Genomic DNA, 18047 nt, shown 5'->3' with positions numbered 1-18047 from the left:
AGTAGTCTCTTTCACAAAGACTACTGCTATTATATCATTAAGACTGGAAATGACAGTGAAAAAAGTATCATCTGCCTTGCCACTGCACCCTAAGCACCATGGGACCTTTCCATCTGACTTACAGCTGAAACTTACCATTTATTTCATCTCCCCCATTAGAATGTGAGCTCTTTAACAGCAGGGATTGTCTTACTTTTCTATTTGCATCCCCAATTCTTATAATAGAGCTTTGAACATAGTAAGTGTTTAATAAATGTTTTATTCATCCATTTAAGAGAGAATAGAATGTTGGGGAGTTAAAGCCTAACACATTCTGGAAGGAGTTCACTGTCATGGCCAGATAGAGAGAAAAGACTAAGAAAACTTCCTGAGAGACTAAGTTAATTGTCAAGGATAAAGAGTCTATAGAAACATTTTTGAGATGAGTGAGTTTAATTCTTATTGTGTATAGAAGCCATACTGAGGAGAAGATATTCTGAAGAGAATTCTTGAGAGATTCTGACAGCCATTCTGAAGGAGCTCAACGATGAAATTATAGTTCCAGTAAACTGTAGTGTGAAGAAATCAGTAGTTACAATTGATGGTTAGAAGTATTCTAGCTGAGAGTTTTCTCACAACTGATATATTGTTGAAATGTTTCAGTATGTCTTTGTATTATTTGTTACAATGTTAAATTGTATCACCAGTTAACATTTGTGTTTATTTAGGCCTATGAGATAAGAGACAGGAGTGGGGAACCTGCAGCCTGAAAGACCACATGTGGCCTTCTAGGTCTTTGGGTGAGTCCAAGTTTTCCAGAACAAATCCTTTTACTAAGGGGATTTGTTCAGTGAGGTTTGAATTCAATCAAAGGGCAGCACTTGAGGACCTAGAGGGTCATGTGTGGCCTTGAGGCCAAAAGTTCCCCACCCCTAGGAAGGATTGATATTGAGAAAGATGAGCAAAAATTCATGAGTAAAGATCTACCTCTAGTTGGTTTATAAATTGGGGGCCGAGAGCTATTTAACATGAGACTGCATTTCTATGAATTTTTGAGGCAATTTCAGAACATATTCCTCAGTTCCCTTAGAATTCAGGATGAAAATTAATAAGAAGATAAACCAAGAAGTTAGAGAGAGGTTGGTGTAATTATCAACAAGTGTGGTGTACCCAGTATGGCCCTCCCACCTTACTACTCACGGAAATGGGAGAGTTTTCTCTCCCTACTAGAGAAAATAGGCATTAAGTTTTTTCCTCTTTTTCTGTTGGAGAGCAGAACAGGTCAAAGGCAACTAATTCTGCCTTTAAGGGGAAAAGTAGGGGGGGGAGATAGTACACCACCTAGTCAGGGGCAATGAGGCCCATTAGAACAGTCAGAGCTGGTCCCAGACACTGGTCTGGGAGAACAGGCCACTTCTCTGTCACCTTGGACAAGCAAAAACCTCTCAACATCCCAACATTCTGGGAGATTATAAATTACAGTCTATTTGCATCTGTGGAGGGAATTTCTAAACTATGAGTTCCCTATACCAGATGAAAAGTGAGAAGTGTGAGAGTGGAGAAAAAGTGCTAGCTGGGAAGTCACAGGCCTCATCCCCACCCTAAATGAGATTTGGCATCAGATCTCACCTCTCATTCTGCCTGTTGTACCTGAGGGCAATTCATTAACCTTTCCTGGGCTTTTTTCCTCAACTGCAAAATGAGGGAATTTAACTAAATGGCTTCTGGGGTCTTCTCCAGATCCTATGAAATCACAGGACCAGGCCCCCCAAAGCCATACAAACTTTAGTACTACCTGATCGCACTCACAACACTAAGGAAATGCTTTCTAAACTTCCGTTTCTCTAGGACCAAACAATTTCATTTTTAAATCGTTTGGAGAGGGTAGGTGGCCTAACCCTGACCTAAGGCAAGCCAGTCTGTACCCCTCCACACCAAGTACAGTAGAGTGAAAGTCAGGGCTCTGGGTTGGTGGGATGGGGGGGTGAGGGGTACCTCTGGAAGCTGGGGGGGAGGGGGCGGACAAGGGGGCCTTAAGGCACGCGTTCCAAAGCTCCGCCTCAGCTTCTTGAACTTGGATCTCGAGTTGCTCGCTCACCCCCCTCAGCTCCTCCCCAGCTTCACCGACTCCCCCCTCAACCCCCACACTGGACATGTGCGTTGAAAAGTTTTTAAAAACCGCTCAGCTGTGGGTTCTCACTGGGGGCCGTGGTTGGCCAGTATTTATTGAACTTCAAGGGCGCCCGAGTTCAGGGGTGTTCATAGCCCGTGGGCAGAGCGTTCGTGCGGGGATTGTGGAACAAGGTGTGGTTGCCGTCACCCCAGGAATAAGGCTGTGGAGAAAAAGTTATAGAGAGAAAGAAAGAAAAGAAAGAAAGAAGGAAGGAAGGAAGGAAGGAAGGAAGGAAGGAAGGAAGGAAGGAAGGAAGGAAGGAAGGAAGGAAGGAAGGAAGGAAGGAAGGAAGGAAGGAAGGAAGGAAAGAAAGAAAGAAATTTGGAACTCAATTTCAAAAAATGAATCTTAAAAAGAAATTAACAGATAATTGTGGGGTTTTAAAAGTCCTGGTGGCTCTCGCTAGGGTCTCCCAAGCCCCAGGCGTCCTGCCTCCTGCTGCAGCTGTCTCCTCCCCCGACCTCCCGGCCTCGGGATCTCCACCCGAACCTCCCCCCTCCCCCCACCCAGGTGTTCCTGCGCTACCTTGGTACGGATGCGGAGGTGGTGATAGGGTTTGAACTCGGGCCGTTGACGGTGACCTGAGTGGAGCCAGGAGTTGAGGGTGCAAACAGCCACCGCTGGGAGAGCGAGCACGAAGGTCAGCAGACGCCAGGTTTTTCCTGATCAGACCGGGCAAGAGCAGAAAAGAAAGGGAGCTGAGCAGAAATGAAGGACAGAGGAGACAGAATAAAGCCCATCCTTCCCTAGGCCATGAAAAAGAGCATTTGATTTAAACATAAACGAGAAACGCAAAAGAGTTCATTTCGGAGGAGGGATGAGTTGGGTGCCTGGGTACTGGGAGTGGAATGGAGGTTGGGCAGCCGGACAGGAAAGGGAAAGTAAAGAGTAGAATGCCAAAGTTTGCCCCTTATGACTCACCCCCTGCTCCTCCGTGCCCTTCCTTGGCCGCAGTAGCCAGTCCCCTGCTCAGGGGCCTCAAACGCAGAGCCATCATTTTGCCCAGTGAGAGAAACTGAGAAACAGACCACTGCCCTCTGAGTCTCCTTCACTGAGTCCTACATTCCCCTCTCCCTGGGCCAATCACCTGTTAGGTCTCAGACATGGGGTAGCTATTTTTAGAGAAGTGTCTATATTTATCGGGTTGTGCTTGCTCTTCTGGAAAAGTACAGGGAGTCAAAAAGTCCCTTTTTGCTGGTTATTTACCTCCATCCCAACTATGCTGTAGCACTTACTCTGGCATGAGGACATTTCAACTTCAATACAAGACTTTCCCGCTTAATTTTTTAGTGCTAAAAAAGTTTTAGCAAATGTCCACTGTTCCCCTTTTGTGGGAGGATAATTTGTTTACTATCCTATTTGTTTCCATGTAAGGGGTGTGAAGGTTTCACAAAGGGGGAGGTAAACAAGAGGAACTGAGACCACCAAAGATGCAGGAGATGTAGAAAAAAGTGAAACATCCTATAACTCAAAGGGGAAGTTTGACAAAGAATAAGCGAACCAGATTGGTTGGTTTAGGCCACGTACTTAAGAGTTCACAGAATCTGAGTGGAAATGCATTTTAGAGACCATCCAGTCCAACTACCCACTTAATGAAAGAATCACTTAACACAAACTTCACAAGTGTTAATCCAGTCTCTGCTTGAATACCTCAGAAAGAGAATCTCATTACCATACAAGTCAATCCTTTCCATTTTTGGAGACTCATTGTTAGAAAGTTCTTCCTTGTGTTAAGCCAGAATGTCTCCCTTTAACTTATACCTGTTATTGGTCCTACTTCTGCCTTCTGAAGTCAAATAGCATTAATCTAATCCATCTTTCCAGCCCTTTAAATATTTGAAGACAGTTGTTATTCCCTCTCATTCCTCTCTTCTTCAGACTAAAAATTCCTAGCTCAGATGATGCAGTTTCCAGACCACCCAACATTCTCATTGCTTCTGGAAAAAGTAGAGGAATTTTATGAAGAACTTGAAAAGATATTCAAACTAAATTAACTACACTTAACTGATGCTCAGTGGCATAAATTCAAATTTAGCACCAAAAGAGTAGCAAAAAATGTTGGAAAATATTGGTTAAGATCCAGAAATGAAAGAGGGAAAAGGTTTGTAAACTGCTAAAAAGCTTCAAGCTTATGTATGACATTGTGAATGCCTTATTCAAGAATTCAGTTCAATTCAGTAAACATGATGCTTGTGCGTGACTATTAGGCTGTGCTAGAAGCTGAAGATATAAAGATAAAAATGAGAGTACCTGCCCTCAATGAGTTCGTATTCTATTGGGAAGACAAATATGTGCAGAAATAAGTAAAATACAAGGTAAATGGAGCACCAAAAAATTGGGGGAATCAGGGAAAGCTCCAAGGAGTAAAACCTGAACTGAGCCTTGAAAGTAAGAATTATATAACAGGCAGAGATGAGGAAGGATAGTATTTCAGGTATTCTAATAAGGGGAACAACATGTAAATAACTATGTACAGACAGGATTTAAACAGCGTAAACAGAAAATAATCTTAGATGGAAAGGTGGGGGAAAGGGCTCCCTGAAGAAGGTGAGATTTGAGCTGAACACATCTAGGGAAGGCAGGAGGCAAAGGTGAGGAGGGAAAGCATTCCAGGCACGAGGAATGACTAATACAATGACACAGAGTCAGGAGATGGAGGACCAGATGAGAGATAGCAAGTACATGGATTAGCAAGATCCTGCCTAGAAAGACACAGAGAGTAAGAAGACTAGAAGAGTAGCAAGGACCCATTTAAGAAGGGCTTGCAATGCCAAACAGAGCATTTCATGTTTGTTCCTGGAGGTAACAGTGGAGTTTATTTGTAGTAACATAGTGAGATCTATGCCTTAGGAAAATCACTTTGGCATATGAGTTGAGGAATGATTGGAGTGGGAAGAGACTTGAGGCAGAAAGGCTAATTAAAAAGCAATTAAAATCAGGCAAGAGGTGGTATGGGTTTATGGTGGGGGGGGTGAGACAAATGTGAGGGATATGTGCCAGGCACTGTAAGCACTAGGCATACAAAGAAAGGCAAAAGAAGACCCCCCACCCTCAAAGAACTCACAATCTAATGGGGGAGACAACATGCAAACAACTATGTACAAACAAGCTATAGGCAAGATAAGCAAGAAATAATTAAAAGAGGGAAGGTATTGGAATTAAAGAGGAATTAGGAAAAGTTTCCTGTACAAGGTGATATTTTAACTGAGATTTGAAGGAAGCCAGGGAGGCCAGGAGGTGGAAATAAGGTGGGAGAGCATTCCAGGTATAGGAGAAAATACCTAGAACTGAGAGATGGAGAATATTGCTCATGAAAACAGCTGGGAGGACATTATCACTGGATCAAAGACTATCAGGGGAGAGGGAAGGTATAAAGTAGAAGAAGATTAGAAAGGTGGTAGGGGTGCTAGGTTATGAAGGACTTTGATAATATATATACACATATGTATGTATATAGGTGCATATATGTATATATTGTTAACAGGATTTTCATTTGTTCTGCCATTTCCTAATCAATGGTGTATCTTTTTAAGTTCCAGCTTTGGGCCACCATAAATATAAATATATACATATATATATATATATTTACATCTAGGATCTTTTCCTCTTTCATTAGTCTCTTTGGGGTATAAGTCTAGAAGTGGTATAGCTAGCTGGGTCAAAGCACTATTTAGTAACTTTTTTGTATATAATTCCAATTTCCTTTCCAGAATGGCTGGGCCCATTCACAGTTCTACCAATAGTGCATCAGACAGTGCCTATTTTCCCACAACTCCTCCAACATTTGTCATTTTCACTTTCTGTCATCTTTGCCAGTCTGAGAGTTATAAGGAAGAACCTCAGAATTGGCTCTAATATGCATTTCCCTAATTAATAGAAATTTGGAGCATTATTTTTATATGAATTGAAATAGTCTGGCTTACTTACCTTGAGAACTGCCCATTCATATCCTTAGATCATTTTTTACCAATTGGGGAATGGTTATTTTTCTTATAAATTTGGATCAATTTCTTATATAACTTGGAAATTAGACCTTTGTCAGAGAAACTTGCTACAAAAATCTTTCACCAGTTGTTTCACTTTTAATTTTAGTTTTATTGAATTTGTTTATGCAAAAACTTTTAAATTTTATGTAATCAAAATTACCTGTTTTTTTTTTCTGTGATCCTCTCTATCCCTTAATTGGTCATGAACTTTCCCTCTATCCATAGATGTGACTGGTAATTTTTTTCCTTGTTGTAATTTGTTCATGATATGATCTTTTATATTTAGTTCACATAACCACTTGAAGTTTATCTTGGCGTAAGAGGTATTGCTACAAATCTATTTTTTCCATACTATTTAATTTTATCAGTAATTTTTATAGACTAGTGAGTCTTTCTAGTAGCTAGGGTCTTTGGGTTTATCAGATAATAGTAGGCTTTGCTTCTATAAGTTGTATACCTAATCTGTTCCATTGTTCAATGTTCATTTTTTAACCAATCCCAAATTGTTTTGGGAATTACTTCTTTGTAGCAGGTACTACTAGGCCTCCTTCATTCCTACCTTTTTTCATGATTTCCCTTTAGGTTCTTGCCCTTTTTGCCATTCTATAAATTTTGTTACTAGTTTGTCTATAACATAATACTTTAGTATTTTCAAAAATGTATTGGGCAGTTACTGGAGTTTGGGGAAAGGAAGAAGCTCAAAATTAAAAGAGATATGACCTGTATTCTGAGATATTTTCAGAAAATATGCAATCACTTCTGATCAGAAGTTGCAGATTTGTCATTATTAAAAGGTTAAGAGCTAATATTTTATTCACAAATTACAGAAATAGAGCTGCTACAGATTCTTCCCCAACCCTATCAAGTCCACTGTTCATATTCCTTTCTACATTTCTGGATTGTATCAATGAAAAGACTATTGCTGTCCTTTGTATAAAAAGATGATACTATTTTATTATAGTTATTAGAACATGCAATTTTAAAAGTGTTTCTACACAGCCTGTTCTGATATGCTGTTGCTCAGTTATCCTCCTAACCAATGTAAGTCAGCTGGGCAGGGCTCTAGTTTATAGAGCTACAACTGAGTTTGAAGCTGTCTTCCTGTAGGATTAATCCCAAATCATGGCATTGTTTTCATGATCCTGTAACCAAGTGAGGTAACTAACCTAGACTGTACACAAGGTGGCACTAAAGTAGTGAATTATTCATTTTGGAACATTTTCTATTTACAGAAACTGATGCTGATTATTGATAGTACTAAGGGCTCCAATTAAGAAAGTTACACGAAAAAGGATGGAGGATATTAGGTCTCCCAAATACTCTAGCAATAATCTAAAGGACACAAGACAGAAAAATAATCAAGAAATTCAAAAGGAAACATTAGTAAGCTGTTTCATTCAACCCAAGACTGAACAAAAAGCTAGAAGTCACAGTGCTGACTAACCAGGAAAAACCAGCCAAGAACTCAGTTGAACAAGCTAATGGTCTGTCGATGCCCTGACCCAGGAAGCACTAGAAGGAAACAGGAAACCATAGTAGCACCCTGGCCTGAGATAGCCAACCTCAGAACTGACTGGGGATACCAAAGCCTGCTGGTCCTCTGAGCCCAGACGTAGAAGAGGAAGGAGGGGGAGAGGTGAAAACCAGCAGCAAGACCTCAGAAAATTGAGATTAGAACCAAATAGCACCTAACCACCCATCCTAGAGTGTAGAAGGGGGTGCCCTGGCCTTGCCTTGGCACAATGCTCTGAACCAGGAACTCAGGCTGGAGATCTGAATAAACATAAAAAGATACTGAATACTACAAAGAAATTGTGTGAGCTGAGTCACCTAAATAGAAAAGTCAGAAAAGAGTAGGTCTACAAGAAGTATAAGCAAAGGAGGGGAAATGACTTGGCCACAAAAACTGTAAAAAGGTCCCCAATAAATAAAGTAAGAGATAAACATTTAAATAGGAGCTCTGGAGAGAGAACTGAAAGGAGAACAAATAGTTTAGAAAATAGGAAACCTTACCCAAATACTGGACTCCCTAAAAATTCGAACTGACCAAACAACTCAATAACTCTATGATTCAGTAAGGTATAATAAAACAAATTCAAAAGAATGAAAAAATAGAAGAAAATAACCTTATATTCTACTCTCTAATACAATTGATATGGAAAACAGGTCAAAGAGAGAGAATTTAAGAGTCATTGGACTCCCTGAAAACCATATCCAGTACAAGCCTGGAAATCCTATTTCATTAAAGCATAAATGAAAACTGCACAGATTTATAAGAACCAGAGGGCAAAGTAAAATTGGGGGCGGGAAGAAACCCTACTGGCTCCCTTTAAAAAACAAACAAACAACAAAACACCCAGGAGTGAAGACTCCCATCACTTAGCCAAAACCCAAAGCTTTCAGGTCAAAGAAAAAATACTGCAAGCAGTCAGAAAGAGAGTCAAGTATTAAGGCACCCCAGGAAAGATAACACAAGACTTGTCAGCAACCAACTACACCTTCCTTAAAGCACAGAAAATCTTGGAATACAATATTACAGAAGGCAAAAGATAAAGATTTACAATCAATAATAATTTACTCTGCAAAACTGACTATAATTGTTACAGGTGAGGATGAGGGTAGGAAGGAGTTGGAGAGAGAATGCATCTTTAATATTATAGAGGATCTACAAAAATTCTTGATAAAAAGACCGGAACTGAGTAGAAACTTTGAAATATAAACATAAGAATAAAAAGTAAATACATTTGAACACTTAGAAGGAGTTACATGGTAATTAAGAGCTTGCATTCTAATTTAAGGAGAAGAGACAAGTGACCCTTTAAAATCCCAGTGTCTTCAAGGGTCACAGAGGGAATGAAATAAAACAAACAGAAGAACAGAGGGGTTAGTTTTGTTGGTGCTGATGGTACAAAACTGATTATTTAAATGAAATGGATAAATATTTACAAAATTAGAAGATGCCCAGATTGCAGAAAAATGTAGAATAACCAGATTAGCAAGCATCCAGAAAGAAGCAGTTCAAATACTAAGGAACTTGATATTTGATACTAAAAAAAAAACAACAAAAAACTCCATGGAAAATAGGTCAAAGAGAGATAATGTAAGAATCACTGGACTCCCTGAAAACCATGATTTAAAAAAAAAAGGCCTGAACACTATCTTTCAAGCAATCATAAATGGTTTGTAAAAAAATTTTAAATGAAAACTACCCAGATCTATTAGAACCAGAGGGCAAACATAGAAAGAATCTACCAATCACCTCCTGAAAGAAGCACCAAAAGGAAAGTCCAAGGAATGTCATATACAAAATATAAAACTCCAATGTCAAAAGAAAAAAATACCACAAGCATCCAGAAAGATACAGTTCAAGGAGACTTCCACTTCCAGGAGCCAAGATGGCAGAGTAAAAAGTAAATCACTTTTACCTCCCTTATTATCCTCTGAAAGCCCAGAAAATATTACCCCAGGAAAAACCTTGGAACAGCTGAACCAGAAGAAAGATGGAGTGCAGAAGTCTAGTAGTCCAGGTAGCTTGAGGGATTAACAGGAAAGGCCCCTCTTGCCCTGGGGGAAGGGGAGCAGTACAGAACAGGAAGCATCCCAGCAAGCTAATAGAAAGCCCCACCTCAGCATACCAGGAGGAGATCCTGAAACCCAGGGGGTGGAGCAGGCAAACACCAACACCTGGACCCCTGAGCGCCTCAGTGAGGTCAGGGAAGTGGTGGAAACCAGCTTGGACAACTACCAGGTGCCTGGGTGTTCTACAGCAACCAGGTCTCCCAGTGCCTCAGCAAAACTAAGGGAAGCAGCACTCCAAGGGGCCCCAGGCAGATAAATATCCTGCAACATCCATCTGAAAGGAGCTAAAGAAAGCAAAAGGAAGGAAAGACCTGGGTGAGCAGGAAATCTCCAGGAGCCACACTACCTAATCCTACCCCTAGAGTTTCAGTGTTGCTGATTCCAGCCCAATATCAGTTAAGCTGCCAAAACCCTATAGCCTCCAACTTCCAACATCGGAGGCCCCAGTACACAAAGCCAGTGACCAGGCCCTAGGCTCCCAATATAAGAAGCCTGGATCAGTGCCCTCTGCTCCCCAGCAAGAGAGCTCAATCTCTTTAAAGGCCAGGAAATAAGCAAACACCATGAGCAAAAAGAAATGTACGATAGATTTTTATTATGGGAAGAGTGAAGATCAAGGCAGAAATTCTGAAGAGGACAACATTGTCAACAAACCTATATCTGGAACTTCAAAAGGGAATATGAACTGGTCTGAAGCCTAAAAAGCCTTCTTAGAAGAGCTCAAGAAGGATTTTAAAAGTCAAATGAGAGAGGTAGAAGAAAAACTGGGAAAAGAAATGAGAGGTATGCAAGAGACAGTCAATAGCTTGGAAAAGGAAGGATAAAAATTAACTGGAGAAAACAAGTCCTTAAAGAATATAATTGGCCAACTAGAAAAAAATAAGTACACTGAAGAAAACAAGTCCCTAAAAAATACAATTGGCCAAATGGGGAAGGAGGTACAAAACCTAATAGAAGAAAACAATTTGTTAAAAATTAGAATTGGGCAAATAGAAGGTAATAACTCTATGAGAGAGCAAGAATCAGTCAAATAAAAACCAAAGAATGAAAAAACCAATCACCTCCTGAAAGAGATCCCAAATTGAAAACACCAAGAGATATAGTAGCCAAATTTCAAAATGACCAGGTCAAAGAGAAAATACTGCAAGCAGCCAGAAAGAAACAATTTAAATATCATGGAACCACAGTCAGGATTATACAGGACCTTGCAGCTTCTACATTAAAATACCATAGGGCATGGAATATAATATTCCCTAAGGCAAAGAAGCTTGGATTACAACCAAGGATCAACTACCCAGCGAAAATGAGCATGATCTTTCAGGGGAGGAGATAGATATTCAATGAAATAGGAGACTTCCAAACCTCCCTGATAAAAAGACCAGAGCTCAACAGAAAATCTGATCTTCAAATACAAGACTCAAGGAGAAAATACTGCAAGCAGCCAAAAAGAAACAAGTCAAGTTATTGTAGAAACACAATCAGGACAACACAAGATTTAGCAGCCTCCACATTAAAGGACCACAGGACTTGGAATATAATATTCTGGAGGGAAAAAGAGATAGGATTATAACCCAGAATCACCTACCCAGAAAAACTGAGTATAATCCTTCAGGGGAAAAAAATGGAACTTCAGTGAAAGAGAAGACTTTCAAACATTCTTGATGAAAAGACCACAGCTGAATAGAAAATCTGACCTTCAAATACAAGACTCAAGTGAAACATGAAGAGGTAAACAGGAAAGAGAAATCATAAGAGACTTATTAAGGTTGAACTGTTTACATTACTGAATGGAAAGATGATATTTGTAACTCATGAGACCTTTGTCAGTATTACGGTAGTTGGAGGGAAATAATTATATGTATGTAGATAGATAGATAGATAGATAGATAGATAGATAGATAGATAGATAGATAGAGGGCACAGGGTGAGTTGAAGATGAAGGGGTGATATCTGGAGAATAAAATTAAGGGGTGAGAGAGGATGATACTAGGAGAAGGAGAAAGGGAGAGGCAGAATGGGGTAAATTATCTCACATAAAACAGAAAAGGCTTTTGCAGTGGAGGAGAAACGGGGGAAAGTGAGAGAGAATGAGTGAATCTTATTCTCATTGGATTTAGCTTAAGGAGGGAATAACATACACACTCAACTGGGTATGGAAATCATCTTACTCTACAGGAAAATATCGGGGGAAGGAAACAAAAGAATAGGGGGAATGATAGAGGGGAGGGCAGACTGTGGGAGGGGATAATCAAAAGCAAGCACTTCTAAGGCGGGACAGAGTCAAAAGAGAGAATAGAATAAATGGGGGGTGGAATAGGATGAAGGGAAATAGACTTAGTTTTTCACAAAATGACTACTATGGAAGTGTTTTGCATGATTACACATATATAACCTGTATCAAGTTGCTTGCCTTTTAAATGAGGGTGGGTGGGGAGGGAGAAAGGGAGAACATTTGAAACCCAAAGTTTTAAAAACAAATATTAAAAAAAATCATTTTCACATGCAACTGGGAAATAAGATATACAGGAAATGGGGTATAGAAATCTATTCTGCCCTACAGGAAAACAGAAGGGGAAGGGGATAAGAGAAGGGGGGGAGAGATAGAAGAGAGGGCAGATTAGGAAAAGGGGTATTCAGAATGCATGCCATCTTGGGGTGGGGGGAGGGACGATATAGGGAGAAAATCTGAAACTCAAAATCTTGTGGAAGTGAATGTTGAACACTAAAAATCAATTAATAAAAAAATTTTAATAAAAAAAGGAGAGACATAAAAAAGTAAACGGGACAGAAAGAAACAATATGTTATTAATAAGGGTAAAATGTTTACATTCCTATAAGGGAAGATGACACTTGTAACCCTTGAGAACTATATTGTTATTATACCATGTTAAAGGGGTATACACAAAGAGGGTGGATCCAAGTAAGTGGATTAATCTGATCTAACTAAGAAAATGTACTGAGAGAAAAGGAAAGGACAGGCAGACAAGGGTAAATTACATTACAGGAAAAGGCACAAAAACCTATTACAGCAGAGGGAAAGAAGGGAGGGAGATGAGCGTTGTTTGAACCTTACTGTCATCAGATTTGGCTCAAGAAGGGAATAACGTAATCAGTTAGGTACTAATATTGACAGACTTAACTCTTCTCAGCAATACAAAGATCTAAGACATCTCCAAAGGGCTCATGATGGAAAATGCTATCCACATTCAAAGAAAGCACTATGGAGTTTAAATGCAGATCAAAGCATACTATTTGCTATTTTTTTTCTTCTGTTGTGTTTTGTTTCCTCTTTCTGGTGGTTCCCCCTATTTGTTCTAATTCCTACTTACAACATCACTAATGTGAAAATATGTTTAATATGAATGTACATGTATAGCCTATATCAGATTGCATGCCATCTTGGGGAGGGAGGTGGGGAGCAAGGGGGAGAAAAATTTAAAACTCAAAAGCTTACGGAAGTGATTGTTGATAAATCAAAATATATTAATTTTTTAAAAAATACAGTTCAAGAACTAAAGAACCATAGCGCTCTACACTAGGTAGCTTCTACTATAAATGGGAGGAGCTCTTGGCATAAAGTATTCCAAAAAATAAAAGAGAGCCTCACAACCAAGGGTAACTTATGCTGCAAAGCTGAGTTGAATCCTAGAGGGGGAAAAATAGACCTTACAGAATGAGGAGTTTCAAACATCTCTGATGAAAAGATCTGAGCTGAACAGAAACTTGGAAATACAAACATTAAGAGTCCAGAGAAACTAAGAGAGGTAAATTTATTTGAGCAATTGGAAGGAGCTATATGATGATGTAATGCTAACAGTCTAATATAGGAGAAGAATCTTACTGCCTTCAAAAAATATTGAGAGTTAAGTAAGAAAAAAAAATAGTAGCCCTTAGGGTAGATTTGTTCTATTCTGAGGACCTGAAGAAAGGAAATAGAAGGGAAAGTAAGAGGAATATATTAGTATAGAAAGGAGGAAGAAAGGTGTGTGAAGGGGTGGAGAACCTTGCTATTTATTATAATTCTGTTGTGTAAGAAGAATATACAAATTCTGTTCAAGCATTCACCTTGGTCAGAAATCCAATCATAATCTTTTAGCATTCCATTTCTCCCTATGCCTTATTACAGCAATCATATTCTTCATCTTCACCATAACCTCCAATCCCTCCACCTCTCAGTATTCTCCCAAGCCATCACCCCTGCTCTGGCTATGCTTTCCACATTTCCCCACCACTATTCCTGAATCTCTAGCTAATTATGCCTTGCCAAACCCCAACCATGAAGTATTCCCACAATTCTCCTTTACTCCTATGCATGCTATGTTAGTCCAATGTCAAGAAGTAGGCTGGAAAATGAACAATCAAAAAAAACTTTATCATAAAAAGCTACTATGGTGACAGGGAAGGTCAAGACACAAATAGCGAAGATAATGACTTAACCAAAAACTATCTTTAAAAGAGCAAAAAAAATGATTTAAAAACCAAATTAGAGTAGCAGAGGATAAATTGGGAAGAGAAATTAGAGCTATGTAATAAAGTTATGAAAAGAGGATGAACAGCTTGGTAAAACAGGTAAAAAAAATACTGAAGAAAACTCCTTAAAAATCAGAAGTGGGAAATTATAAAGGAAAACTGCCCTAGATATCTTAGAACCAGAGGGCAATGTAGAAATTGATAGAATCCACCACTTATCTCCTGAAAGAAATCCCAAAATGAACACTCCCAAGAATATATTAGACAAAATCCAGAACTCTAAAGTCAAGGAAAAAATATTGAAAGTAGTCAGAAAGAATCCAAATACTGGGTAGCCACAGTCAGGATTACAAGAGATTTAGCAGCTACCATTATAAAGAAGGGGAGGACTTGGGATAGAAAAAGCATTATCTTCAGTTGGGATAAACTAGAAGCCTTTTCAATAAGATCAGTGGTGAAAGGATGTCTATTATTACCACTGTTATTCATTATTGTGATAAAAATGCTAACTATAGTGATAAGACCAGAAAGAGAAATTGAAGGAATAAGCATAGTTGATGAGGAAACAAAACGATCACTTTTTAGAAGATGATATAATGGTATACTTAGAGAACCCTAAAGAGTCAACTAAAAAAACTAGTCAAAACAATCAACAACTTCAGCAAAGTTGCAGGATGTGAAATAAACCCACACAAATCATCAGCATGTCTATATGTTACCAACAAAACCTAGCAAGAAAAAATAAAAAGAAATTCTTTTTAAAATTACTGTAGATAGCACAAAATACTTAGAAGTCTATTAAGACAAATCTAGAATCTATATGAACACAATTACAAAGGAAAATAAAAACATCCAAATAATTGGAGAAATAATTCATTGCTTATGGGTAGGCCAAACCAACATAATAAAAATGACTATACTATCTAAATAAATTTACTCATTCAGTGTCACACTAATCAAACTACAAAGGAATTGTTTTATAGAGCTAGAAAAAATAACAAATTTCATCTGGAAGAATAAAAGGTCAAGATTATCAAGGGAATCAATGAAAAAAATATGAAGGGAAGAGGCTTAGTAGTATTAGATCTCAAACTATACTACAAAGCTATAATCATCAAAATAATTTAGTACTGGATAAGAGATACAATGAGGCAACTAAATGACTCAGTGGATAGAGGGTCAGGCCTGGAGTCAAGAAGACTTACCTTCTGGAGTTCAAATCTGACCTCAGACACTTATTAGCTGTATGACCCTGGGCAAATCACTTAATCCTATTTGCCTCAGTTTCCTCCTCTGTAAAATGAGCTGGAGAAGGAAATGGCAAACCACTCCAGTGTCTTTGCAAAGAAAACCCTACATGGGGTCAAGAAGAGTCAAACATGACTGAAACAACTAAACAACAACAAGCAAGAAATAGAGTGGTTGATCAGTGGAACAGATTAGGTACACAATATATAGAAGTAAATGAGCATAGTAATCTAGTATTTGATAAACCCACAGACCTCAGCTATTGGCACAATAACTCACTATTTGACAAAAACTGCTAGAAAACTAGAAAACAATCTGGCAGAAGTTAGACATATGCCACTGTCTATTTCACACTGTACATCAAGATAAGTTCAAAATGGGTACATGATTTAGACATAAAGGGTGATATCAGCAAATTAGTGGAGTACAGATGAGATTACCCATCAGCTCTATGGATAGGGGAAGAGTTCATGCAAACAAAGAGATAGAAAGGTTCATGGGAGGTAAAATGGATAATCATAATCACATAAATTATAATAAAAAATTATAAATTTTTTTTTGGGGGGGGGGTTAGGCAATGGGGTTAAGTGACTTGCCCAGGGTCACACAGCTAGTAAGTGTTATACATCTGAGGTCGGATTTGAACTCAAGTCCTCCTGAATCCAAGGCTGGTGCTCTATTCATTGTGCCACCTAGCTGCCCCAAATTATAAATAAATTACAAATGTTTTGCACAAACAAAACCAATGCAGCCAAAAATAGAAGAAAAGCAGGAAACTGGGTGGGGGGGAATGGGAGAAGAGAATTGCAGCAGGTTTTTCTGATAAAGCTCTCATTTCTCAAATATATAGGGAGCTAAGCCAAATTCATAAGAATAAGAGCCATTCTCCAATTGATAAATGGTCAAAAAATATGAACAGGTAATTTTCAGAAGAAGAAATCAAAACTATTATTAATCATATGAAAAAATATTCTCACTAAAAATTAGAAAAATGCAAATTAAAGCAACTCTGAGATACCATACCCTATCTTTCAGATTGGCTAAAATGATAGAAAAGGAAAGTGACAAAAGCTGGGAGGGATGTGGGGAAATAGGTGGAGCTATGAACTAGTTCAACCATTCTGAAAAACAATTTAGAACTATGTCTAAAGGCTATAAGACTGTGCATATGCTTTTCCCAACAATAGCACTACTAGGTCTATATTACAAAGAAAAAGAAAAAGGACCTATATGTATGAAAATATTTCTAGCAGTTTTGAGTTTTTTTGTGGTGGCAAAAGAACTAGAAATTGGGGGGATGGCCATTAACTGGAGAATGACTAAACAAGATGCACTATGTGATTATGATGGAATACTATTGTACAAGAAGAAATGACAAAGGAGATGGTTTTAGAAAAACCTGGGAAGACTTATATGAATTGATACAAAGTGAAGTGAGCAGAACCAGAGCAATCTAAATAGCAACAATATTGTAAAGACAATCAACTGTGGAAAACTTAGTAACTCTGATCAATACAATGAGTCACCATCATTCCAAAGGATTCATGAATGAAAAATACTATCCACCTATAGACAGAGAATAGATGAACTCAGAATACAGATTGAAGCATATTTTTTCTCTTTCTCTTCCTTCCTTCCTTCCTTTTTTTGGAACACAGACTAATGCAGAATTGTTTCATATGGCTTCGTACACATAATTAACATTGTATTTCTTGCCTTCTCATTGTGGGAAGGGATAGGGTTAAGGTAGAAAGAGAATTTGAAACTCAAAGTAAAATAAAATTGAATATTAAAAAAGAATTACAATATTTTGTTTTATTAATTTTTATTTAAAAGCCAAAGGAGAAATCAATCAAAATGACTTCTCAGAACACATCTGTACCACCATTACATATAACCTCCAACCACCATCTCTCTAATTCACTTTAAATACTAAGGTTTGGGGCAGCTAGATGGCGTAGTGGACAGAGCTTCGGCTTTGGAGTCAGGAGGACCTGGGTTCAAATGTGACTTCAGACACTTCACACTTACTAGCTGTGTGACCCTGGGCAAGTCACTTAACCCTGATTGCCTCAGCAAAAATAATTAAATAAATGAATATATAAATAAATGCTAAGGTTTAAGAAGAGAATAGGGGTGAAAAAAGGGACCTCTGAGGAATGATCAGTGGTACAGTTTTTATAAAGAAGTGGATATTGTTGCAGATAGTTCTACTTTTTAGAACAACCAAAAAGTCCCTGATGTTCTTGCTTTATTGGAGTTTTTGCCATAAGAGGTTGGAGATCTAGCTGAACTATTTGCTGCACTGTGGACAATGATAGGGTTTCTTTCTAGTGCAGGAGTTCTTACTTTTTTTTTTACTTCATGTATTCCTTTGGCAATCTGGCAAAGTCTATGAACTTTTTCCTCAGAATAATGTTTTAAATGCATAAAATAAAATACACAGCACTGCAAAGGAAACTAATTAAAATGAAACAGATATCAAAAAAGTGTTTTAAGTTCAGGCTCCCAGTTAAGAGCCCTTACTCTTGAAACATTCCCTACACTCAGGGTAGGCAAATGGCCACAACTCCAAAGTACAGTCATGAAGTGGTTGGCCAGAGACACATACT

The 18047-nt window shown here is 38.5% G+C and overlaps 2 protein-coding genes across 2 annotated transcripts in view; both read right to left on the bottom strand.

Moving 5' to 3' along the window:
- LOC110220455 (uncharacterized) overlaps nucleotides 1-18047 on the bottom strand; it is a 48896-nt gene that overhangs the window by 13173 nt on the left and 17676 nt on the right. The gene's annotated exons all lie outside the window — the stretch shown is intronic.
- On the bottom strand, nucleotides 410-3220 carry COX6A2 (cytochrome c oxidase subunit 6A2). Its single transcript, XM_021004464.2, has 4 exons — nucleotides 3074-3220; nucleotides 2678-2814; nucleotides 2180-2312; nucleotides 410-548 (listed from the first exon to the last, which is right to left on the bottom strand). The coding sequence occupies exons 1-3, from the start codon at nucleotides 3147-3149 to the stop codon at nucleotides 2229-2231; spliced, it is 297 nt and encodes a 98-aa protein (XP_020860123.1). The 5' UTR covers nucleotides 3150-3220; the 3' UTR covers nucleotides 410-548; nucleotides 2180-2228.

Source organism: Phascolarctos cinereus, unplaced genomic scaffold (assembly GCF_003287225.1).
Source record: "Phascolarctos cinereus isolate Bilbo 61053 unplaced genomic scaffold, phaCin_HiC Scaffold_4;HRSCAF=312, whole genome shotgun sequence".
NCBI lineage: Eukaryota > Metazoa > Chordata > Mammalia > Diprotodontia > Phascolarctidae > Phascolarctos > Phascolarctos cinereus.
This window is presented reverse-complemented; position numbering and strand designations above follow the sequence as displayed.